General features: G+C 33.0%; 1 protein-coding gene across 1 annotated transcript; it reads left to right on the top strand.

The window, feature by feature from the left end:
- The first annotated feature begins 6,889 nt into the window (after positions 1-6,889).
- LOC109154743 lies at positions 6,890-10,715 on the top strand. The gene is made up of 3 exons (XM_019302470.1): positions 6,890-6,899; positions 9,916-10,106; positions 10,215-10,715. Exons 1-3 carry the CDS (start codon positions 6,890-6,892, stop codon positions 10,713-10,715), a joined length of 702 nt encoding a protein of 233 aa, XP_019158015.1.
- Positions 10,716-11,722: the final 1,007 nt, after the last annotated feature.

Below are 11,722 nucleotides of genomic sequence, written 5' to 3'. Positions count from 1 at the left end.
TGGGGACGACGGTCCTCAGAGGGAAAAGGTTTGACTTGGTTGTACAGGGGTCCTAGAGGTAATGGTTGGAAGAAGAAATAAGGTTGGGGGTAGCCATAAGGTTGGAACCGGGCATAAGGAAGGCATATCACCTCGTGATGGGTGATGCCACGAGGGCTTGTGTAGCCATTGTTGTGAGTTCTCTTCATGTGACGTGTGTAGTCACAAAGGCATGTGTTGCCTTGGCATGTGTTGCCATTTGGTGTGTCTTATTCCTTTGCGTTGTGCTTGCCGGGTTTTGATCTATTGAGTGATGATAGATCATGCCTTGACTCTTCTTGTGAGTCATGTTGTTCCTTGTGGTCTTGGGATGTGTTCCCGTGTTATTGTTAAGAGTGTCGAGTCTTGTGTTGACTATTACTCGTGGTTTTTGCACTTATATATATGTATTCCGTTTCAAAAATGGCTTTACAATGTATATCTTATATATGTATGATATTTCACATGTATTGGTGGGTTATTAGCATTATTCGCTGACCGGGCGTCGTCCCATGTTTTATTGTGTTCTTTCAGGTGATGTCTAGACGAGCGCGCGGTCTAGTACTTGCTAGAATAGATTTTCCCCTCTCGTTTTGTGGCCTGTGAGCCAGTGTAGATGTAGAACTTTGAACTTATGGGATTAGTTGTGAACATTGTAGATATTGCCTGTGCGTTCATCCTTATGGTGAATGTGGCATAACACCCTGTGTTTCAGACTTTACTTATCTATCTATCGTTCAGACTTCCGCTGTGTTGAATGTTTAGTTCCGTTATCTGCATGTTTTAAGGCTTTTTATAGCATGTTTTTAGGGGTTGTTACAGTATGTATTCCCAAGGACTTCTTGTGGGCCGTTGTGTAATTTTGTTTTCGAGGCATGCATCACATTTTTTGTTTTCATCTATGTCGAGTGATGGAACTCCTCGGTAGGCTCCTCTTTTTAATCCCTTTTTCATGTCATGGAAGTTTATGTGCCCCATACGTTGATGCCATAATTGTGTTTGATTGATGGTTGTTTGTAAACAGGTTAGATCACCGTTCCACGTGTAACATTTGTTTGTGGATTTTTTCTCGATCATTACACATTCGTGATTTTGGTTGAGAACATTGCAGCTGTCCTTTCTAAATTCCACTTTGAGTTCATCTTCACATAGTTGGCTTATACTAATCAAGTTTGCTTTTAGTCCTTGTACTAGGAAGACTTTTGGTAGTCTTGGTAGCCCATGAACGTTTAAAATTCCATTTGCAATGATCTTCCCTTTTCCTCCATCTCCAAAGGTAACATACCCTTCATCTTTATACTGTATGTTCTCTAAATTCTCTAGATGTTGAAAGCAGTGTTGCGACACCTCATGTATTTCGGTTTGGTGATTTTCATTGGAGTCTGAGATTGGAGACCTGGGTTTTTTGGTAAGCTCCTTGATTTCTTGTAGCAGTTTAGCTTCTCTGTTTTTGAAGTCTAATAGTTCGTCTTGAGCTTCTTCGTAACGTTTTTCTCCCCGATCGTTTTCATCCTTTAAAAACTGATTTTCTTCCATGAGTTCTAGATTTACCTTGATGATCTGCTCCTACTTGGCATTTAGTTGAGTATATGCCTCTAGTAACTCTTGCATGTCTTCGCCATTGTTACTTTCATGATTGGCGGTGAATGCTACGAAATTCGTGTTGATGTCTTCCTCACTGTCTGAATCATCACTCAGTGTTGTTATGTATGTTTTGTTTTTCCTTTTCAAGTATGTGGCACATTCCGATTGGATGTGTCCAAAACCTTTACACTCATAGCATTGTATTCCTTCTGATCTGTATTTGAATTGTCTCTTCGTTTTGTACTGGATGCTTTTTGATTGACTGTGGGATTTCCTTGGCTATTCGAGGAGTTTTTATTTCTGAACTTGTTGAATTTTTTGAGAACTCGATTGAAGTTCTTTGTCAATAATGCGATTGACTGTTCCATTGTTTCAGTATCAGCATCTGAGTTTTTTTCTTTTTTGGATTGTAGTGCTATTCCTTTGCCATTATTTTTCTGATTTTGTAGCATCTCAAGCTCATAGGTTTGAAGGTTTCCCATTAGATCACTAAGTTTGTAAGTATTCAGATCTTTGTTTTCTTGAATTGTTGTGACTTTTATTAGAAATCTTCCAGGAAGCGAGCGTAGTACCTTTTTGACGATCCTATGTTCAGGTATAGGTTCGCCTAGGTTGAATGCATCTCCAGAGATGCTTAATACTCTGGAACTGAATTGTGTGATACTTTCTTCTTCTTCCATTTTCAGGTTTTCAAATTCTGTCTGTATCATCTGTAACTTAGATTTTCTTACAGATGTGTTCCCTTCATGATGATCACATAATATATCCCATGCAGTTTTGGCTATGCGAGTGGTAGCAATCAGTTTGAAAGTATCTTCGCTCACAGCTCCATATATTGCATTCATTGCCTTCAAGTTGAAGTCATATTCTGTTCTCTCTTCTTCACTCCAGTTCATTTTAGGTTTTCTATTTCCTTTGTCATCAACTGTTGTTTTCCATTCGTTTTCTATTGCATTCCAGACACCTTCTCCTTGTGCTAATATGTATATCTGCATTCAGGCTTTCTAGTAGGAAAAATTTGTGCCGAGTAGAGCTGGTGGTCTATTGTTTGAAAGTCCTTCTCTTGGGAATTCCATCTGGATCCTGCTAGTAACTTGAGCAGACCCGCTCTGATACCAATTGAAATTTATATAAGCGATGCACACAATAATGTTAAAACTGACGTTGTGACACAATCAATTTATAACACAGTTCGGGCAAACAACCCTAATCTGCGAGGCACTTCTCAAGTTAAGAATTTGCCTAAATCCACTAAAAGCTTAATATTCAAAGTACACTGTTTAGGGAACGGGGATTACACAATATGATGATCTTTTCCTATCAGACTATTGTGACCTAAACACTTGTACTACTTTTCAAGGGGATTTGGGTATCTCTTCTCAACGACTCTCGTGACTCACAATTAGATATTGAAAGCATGAGTACATGTGATTGAGAGAGGCTTCTTTTATAGGATTAGATCCTTTCTTTGATTGTGAATAGGTTTATTAGTCCTAATTCTAATAGGAATAAGTATCTTGAAATCTTCTGAGATTAGGGAATGGGTTTTGCACATGATATTTGACAATTCATTAAAAGTCAACAGAAAGGATAGTGGAGAGATAAATTACAGTAATTCAGCGACTCATGGGTAAGATGATTAGTGTCTGGTGTCCACAAGAAGCCCACTGCATTAAGTGTAACTTTCGCGCACTTTGGTTGCTAGGGTTTCACTACAAGAAAAATATAATGTACATAGCCTTTTATCTTTTATATAAAAGACAATATTTTTGTAAAAAATCGTTCTTTGTCTTTAACCAAACGCTTTTTTCAAAGACAGCTGCTTTTAGCCAATTATTGTCTTTAGTTTGTTATCTACTAAGAACATTTGACTATTTTGTAAAAAGACAACGCTTCAAAGACAACATTTTTTAAAATTCATTATCTTTGTACAATATTCTTTGAAGACAATAGTTTTATTTATCCGTTGTTGTTGATGTGTTGTCTTTAAGCGCACTTTGAATACACAACACTTCTGCAACAACAGTTTTAAAAGTTCGTTATCTTTATGAGTTTTTTAAAAAAATGAAAACGGTTTTATTTATCTGTTGTCGTTGGTATGTTCTCTTTAAGCGTACTTTGAGTACACAACGCTTCTACAACGACAGTTTTAAATGTCCATTCTCTTTGTGCGTTCTTTTTATTTATTTATTTTTTATAAAATAACGGTTTTATTTATCCGTTGTCGTTGGTGGCTTGTCTTTTAAGACACTGCACTTTATTTATCCACTAGTATTTGTCCCGTGCGATGCACGGAAAATATGTTATAAAAATATACCCTATATGAGGTTTATTCATATATAAAATTTTTGTTATTTAATAATTATTATGTGTGAATTCCTATGATAAAATTATGAACATAAATATATTTACAATTAAAATAATATTTAAGGTGGGTGATTACTACAAATCTTAAACTATATTAAAAATTTAGTACATAGTATTTAATATTACAAATTTTTAAGAACTTAGTAAACTACAATAGTAATTGAATTACAACTGAACTTAGTACATAGTATTTAATATTACAAATTTTTAAGACCTTAGTACATAGTATTTAATATTACAAATTTTTAAGACCTTTGAGATTTCTAACTCTAGATGTAGCAACATACAATTGACCTTTAAAGACCAAAATCACAATCTTAGTTCGAACATTGATTTTTTCTTCCAAATACTATCGAATTAAGCGTGTAATCAATAAAAGATGAGAACTAATAATTCGAGAATATAATCTTAATGTTACTAAGCCACTTCACGTCAATTAAGTTGGAGAGTGTTGTTGGATAGTATCCGATGAATCCACGAATAACGCATCTTTGTCTCCGTAGTTCTCAATATGCACATCAACAATCTTAAATATTAGGCCGCCTAGCTATGACATATATTAATTTCAAACTTATAAACTTTGGGGTTACATGCAATAAAAAGTATATTTTAAATATACTAAGGGTACATTATATATGTATGTAAGGTACTTTCAATATAAAAATAATATATTTTTAATATATTAAAAATGTATTTAATATTCATGATCCATACAATTATGTGGACCATCGTTCCTCACAATAATTTGCCAGTAGAAATTGAAATATAAATAAATAAATAAATAAATAAATATATATATATATATATATATATATATATATATATATATATATATATATATATATATATATATATATATATATATATATAAAAGATAGAAACTGTCCGTGTAAATTATTATCATTATAATTATTATTGCAATTATTATTATTATTATTATTATTATTATTATTATTATTATTATTATTATTATTATTATTATTATTGTTATTGTTATTATAATTAACTAGTATTTGTCCCGTGCGATGCATGAAAAATATGTTATAAAAATATACCTTATATGAGGTTTATTCATATATAAAATTTTTGTTATTTAATAATTATTATGTGTGAATTCCTATGATAAAATTATGAACATAAATATATTTACAATTAAAATAATATTTAAGGTGGGTGATTACTACAAATTTTAAACTATATTAAAAATTTAGTACATAGTATTTAATATTACAAATTTTTAAGAACTTAGTAAACTACAATAGTAACTGAATTACAATTTTAGAGTCACCACGGATAAAATTTTTTAGACCTTTGAGATTTCTAACTCTAGATGTAGCAACGTACAATTGACCTTTAAAGACCAAAATCACAATCTTAGTTCGAACATTGATTTTTTCTTCCAAATACTATCGAATTAAGTGTGTAATCAATAAAAAATGAGAGCTAATAATTCGAGAATATAATCTTAATGTTACTAAGCCTACTTCATGTCAATTAAGTTGGAGAGTGTTGTTGGATAGTATCCGATGAATCCACGAATAACGCATCTTTGTCTCCGTAGTCCTCAATATGCACATCAACAATCTTAAATATTAGGCCGCCTAGCTATGCCATATATTAATTTCAAACTTATGAACTTTGAGGTTGCATGAAATAAAAAGTATATTTTAAATTACTAAGGGTACATTATATATGTATGTAAGGTACTTTCAATATAAAAATAATGTATTTTTAATATATTAAAAATGTATTTGATATTCATGATCCCTACAATTATGTGGACCATCGTTCACACAATAATTTGCCAGTAGAAATTGAAATATAAATAAATATAATAAATAAATAAATAAATAAATAAATAAATATATATATATATATATATATATATATATATATATATATATATATATATATATATATATATATATATATTAGAAACTATCAGTAGAAATTATTATCATTATTATTATTGCAATTATTATTATTATTATTATTATTATTGTTATTGTTATTGTTATTATAATTAACAATATTATTATGGTTTTGTGAAAATTAAATGTTGATGATCACTGTTTAATTTTCACAAGACCATATGACTTTATTATATATAGGACAATATTATTATGGTTTTGTGAAAATTAAATGTTGATTATCAACATTTAATTTTCACAATAACAATATTATTATGGTCTTGTGAAAATTAAATGTTGATTATCACCATTTAATTTTCATAAGACCATATGACTTTATTATTTATAGGATTATCGTTGATGTGTTGTCTCGACAACGATTTTGATTTTCATTAATTATTAATACGAACAAATTATAACAATTGTACATAAATATGGTAGAAAACTACTCTTAGACACTTGGGAGAAAAAAGACTCTCAGACTACTCTACTCTAAAAATATTTAAAAAGTTTATAAAGAAAAACTCTCTTTTTCTTAATCTACTCTCATCCGTTCCCATTGTAAATCTTCACCGACATCCATGATGAGTAATATGGAATAGAAAATGTAATTTTCATTTTCATACACAAATATGCTTATGATTATGAAAGAAGTCAATTAGCAAGGGTCATGATCAAAATTTTATTCTTTGAAGCCATCAAGAAATTTACCAATTAGCAAGGATATGATGCATTTTATTTACATATAATCAAATTTCTTCTTTTATTGTATTTGTTTCCGCATGTTTGGTGTTAAGGATGACTCTATCGCGGTAACAAGTCTAATGGGTTAAGAAAAACGTATATTATAGCAAATTGACGATTTTACTTGTTAGAATCAGTATTGCTAGTAATAAAACACCACCCACTTAAATTCTTGAACTGATGATAGTATAACACGTAGAATAAGGTTCTTTGAAACTTAAGCTTAGATTAGTTCCATCACCAAGAAAGTCTAGGATTATAAGCTCATGGATGAAGGTAATACGTGGGCATGGAGATTTTGTCTTAATCTTAATAGACAACTTAACTTGTGGGAGATGGTTAGAAGTAGTTTTATTATTAGGATGCCAGTTATCTACTACGTTTCACTTTTTTCCACAAAGACAAAATTCTCTCACCCTGATAGGATAGTGGACAAATAAACCATAGTGATTTAACGGGTCATTAAGTAAGAGGATTAGTGACAAGTGTCTATAAGAAACCCACCGCATTGCGTGTAATCCTGTATTAACTTTTAAGGCTTGATAATATGTCTTTGTTCATAATTTACCACTCAAGAATCAATTCAACTTTCGGATTGAAGCTATATATTTAGTCTCACTCTAGGAGGGTAAGAGATTAGTTTTAAAGTGATTTGATGAGCAAAGCTTAGAGTCCTATCTACCTATTACCTCAACCACAATTTATCACCTCAATGTGTACGTGAGTATCTTTTGGCATCATATTGTAAACACATAATATATATTCTCTGATAACAATAATATTACCTCTCTAATTTGCTTTTACATCCTTAAAACTCTCATTAATTAACTTTATATTAGCTTAGTTTCAATTTGTATTGGACCAAGCTAGTAATTAATTAACACTAATATTGGTATAATTTGTGTGGATCTAAATGAAAGGTTACCAATCGTAATTCTCTTTCTACACACCAAATAATAATAATTAATTGTATTGGACCAAGCTAGTAATTAATTAACACTAATATTGGTATAATTTGTGTGGATCTAAATGAAAGATTACCAATCGTAATTCTCTTTCTACACACCAAATAATAATAATTAAAAAAAAAAAAAGTTCTCTTGTGCTAAAGAACCTTTGTTGCCCTGGCTATGGAGGAGTAACCTAGATGACTTATGTACACTTAGATCTATTAAAATGGAATAATGAATTTAGTCTATCGGGCAAGTTCGTCTTGTCCCACCAATTACAACATCAAATTTGTCTTGTGGACATGGAGAAGGGGAAGAAGATGTAGGACGTTAGAGTGTTTGAATTTTGAATGATGTAATGGAGTGAACTAATGATTTTTGTTATGGACTTATCACTCATTTAGTATTGACTAATGATTTGTAGGCTTATGCAACTATGCATGTTTAGTTGTTTATTTAAACTTTAGACTATCTTTATTTAAATTTTAGAGTTTAATTTAGACTATTTAAAATGATTTTAACATTTATTACAATTTACAAATTTACAAAAATTATAATTTTAGGATTTTAACGGGCTCCCGCCTAAACCCACAAGCCTAAGGCAGGGTTGGGTGGGCTTGTGGGCCAACCTTCCTTAAGCCCGTTTTATTAGCGGGCTTTGGAAAGCCTTGCCCGCCGACCTGTTTTAACGGCTCTATGTACACTAGTGGCTTGTGAAGAAGCAAGACAAAGGAGGAGATGAAATGGTCAAAGGTTTTAAGCTAAAATTAGTGATGTTGAACGGAGAGTAATAGTAGCCTAAGTTTGGGAACAAATGAAACAATTGAAGGTTGTGATCGTCTCAATTAAAAGTCTAAATTAATAGTTAGATTGCATAACATCTTTTCATGTATGTAAGTTGGTTATTTTTGATAGGTCACACGCAACACGTGAACATAGTTAACCTCTTGCATGAGGTTGAGTTTGTATCTAAATTGTAAAGGATTAAAGTCAAATAATTCACTCAAATCATGACCTAGTTACCCCTATATCTGAGTTTGTATCTAAATTGTAAAGGATTAAAGTCAAATAATTCACTCAAATCATGACCTAGTTATCCCTATATCTTTAAGTCTTCAACGTTATAATTAACAAAATGAAATAATCTAATTCAAATTATTTTTATTATTCATTGCAACCAATACCAACATTCTAATCTCTTTAATTATTCAACGCATATCTACAAAAAAAAAAATAAAAAAAAATGAATGAACATCGCTATCACTAATACAAAAATAATGGCATGGCAATTATGGTACAAATGTACTTCCTCGTTAGTTCGATCATAGTGGTGTTTGTAATGCATGTCCTTTCTTTTCTCTTGCAGGATCAACTCTTGGGATTGTGGAAGAATATTCACCAGAATCTGTCCATATTCCACACTACCTTTGTTTTCTTTTCTTTGCTTTTTAACTCATTTTTTGCCTCTTTTGGATCAATAAGTATTATGGCACATCAGTTTTCACTAGTTGGAACGATTTATTGATTTTCTTAATTTGAATTTATCAATAGATAACTTAGGTTGATTTATCTCATTGTGATCTTTTAGCTGCTAGAGTCACAAGTTAAGACGGGCTCCAATCAAAGCGCACCTTCAATTCAAGTAGCGGCTGTGAGCTTTCCCATAAATCAAAGTTCGGTTATACTATTTTGGGTGAAGGTCTGGAGAGCTAACTATTAAGAATATAATCCTACGAAAAGGATTATTTCCACAAAAATAAGAAGCACAAATAACGAAAGGAGAAAGGGCTAGGTTAGCTTGGGACGTGTGATGCCCACACTATCCTTAACACCTTATTTGCTACTTCCCAAAAGTGCTAGGAGCGTTGTAGTCTAGATTTCCCATGATAAAACAAGCTACGATTTAATGTTTGAGCACTCAAACGAATAAACCCGATGAACTAGAACACAACTTTGAACACATGAATTGTTAGGAGAAAATTGAGTAGAGTTTCGAGAGAGAAAAGTTGGATTTTCAGTTTTGTAAAATCACGCTTATATATGAGAAGTGAGGATAAATGATGGACTCCATGTGCAACATATCACCAACGGCTCTCATCACAATAGATGGAGCTTCATTAGTTTTGGGGAATCAAAATATTTTCTCCGTAATATTACCTTTTGTATTCCTTAAATCTTGCATGTACATATCTAGCAAATTGCTTTTCCTGTATATTTATATTCCTTCATTTCCTTATTTCTACAACATAATACAATATGCAATAAAACAAAATCTCTTTCTTTTTCATCTTCATCACCTTGTTCTGTCTCATCCTTGTGTCTCCTTTTCGTCACGGTATCAGAACCTCCATCGCCAAAGTCCGATCTAGGAAAAACATCAGCAGAAGAGACAAACGAAAAGGAGGACACCCGGCAACAAAAGGAGGTTGGAATGATGATTGATCCCATGTCACCTTATTACCTACATGCCTCGGATGCTCCTGGACAAGTTTACGTTGCAGAGTTATTCAGAGATGGAAATTATGGTGAATGGGTGAATGATATGTGTGATGCCTTGTTTGCAAAACATAAAATGAGTTTTGTGGATGAAACTCTTATTATGTCAACGCCAGATTCACCATATCTTTAACAATGGATGCAGTGCAATGCAATGGTTAAAGGTTGGCTTAAAAGCGCCATGGACAAGGATATTCGTGGTAGCATTAGATTTGCTACCATTGCTAGAGATATATGGCGTGATCTAGAAGAGAGGTTCGGCAAAGAAAGTGCGCTGAGGGCCTTCAAAATTAGACGGGCAGTAACACTTCTCCGCCAGGATAAAGCTACTGTTTCAACCTATTATACCAAGCTTAAAAGCTTGTGGGATGAGATGAATTGCACAGCACATTTGCCCATGTATAACTGTCAAGGTTCCAAGTGCAATTTAACAAAGAAATATTCAGAATTGCGTGGAAAGGAGCAACTCTATTATTTTCTTATGGGTCTTGACAAAGAGTTTAATACAGTGAAGAGTCAAATTCTTGGTACAAGGCCCATACCAAGCCTTGGCGTTGCTTATCACATGGTTTCTGAAGATGAACAACAATGGCTTATTTCCTCCACGGCTAAACACGGAACAAAGATGGTAGCCTTCCATGTGTAAAATCGACGTGTTGAAAAATCACGTGGGGAACCCATAGATAATAAGAATAAACAAGAGGATAGGCCCACTTGTGGCCATTGTGGGAAATTTGGGCATAAAGAAAAACAATGTTTTGAGATAATTGGCTACCTAGCTAATTGGCACTAAGGAACGCGAGAAAGAAACAATCACCTTGGACAAAACATGGGTTCGAAAGCTGCGCATGTTGGTAGTGAAACGGGAACCTTTGCCGAGTTAACACAAGACCAAATTAGTAAATTAATGCAACTTCTGAATTCGGAGGTGGGAAAATCAGGTGAAAGCTGTGTGAACCCCACCGTCAATATGGCGGGTAAGCAAGAACATGCTGAAACAGGGGTTATTGATTCTGGACCCACAAATCACATTGTCAATAATCCAACTCTTTTGTCCAAAATTGAAGAAGGTTGCGTGAGTTACCCAGTGACCATCCCGAATGGCGACAAAGTACCTATTGAATATATAGGACAAGCTACCTTGCCCAATGGAATTAAAATCAATGGAGTTTTAATATACCTGATTTCAAATGCAATTTATTATCTGTTGTGTGATTAACTAGAGATTTTAATTCTATACTAATCTTCTTTCCCAATTTCTGTGTCATGCAGGACTTACGCTCGAAGAAGTTGATTGGAATGGGTAAACTATGTGATGGCCTATATTGTTTGGAACCGACAATGATACCAACCGTGGCGGCCACTGTACAATCCAAGACTAAAGACATCAAACTTTTGCATCAATGTTTGGGTCATGCCCGTAGTGAGAAAATCTGAACATTATTTAATTTCAATAATAATTGTGATAGAATTTCTTTTTTTGTGACTCTTGCATGCGTGCAAAGCAAACTCGTTTACCATTTCCTGTTAGCCACATTAAAACTACATCTTGTTTTGAATTGCTGCATTGTGAGATTTAGGGTGGTTATCGCACACCGTCCTCGTGTGAGGCTCATTATTTCCTCACAATTGTGGATGACAATAGTAAAGGTG

This window comes from Ipomoea nil, unplaced genomic scaffold (genome assembly GCF_001879475.1).
Source record: "Ipomoea nil cultivar Tokyo-kokei standard unplaced genomic scaffold, Asagao_1.1 scaffold2653, whole genome shotgun sequence".
Lineage (NCBI taxonomy): Eukaryota > Viridiplantae > Streptophyta > Magnoliopsida > Solanales > Convolvulaceae > Ipomoea > Ipomoea nil.
Note: the sequence above shows the minus strand (reverse complement) of the source record. Positions and strands in the feature narration are given on the sequence as shown.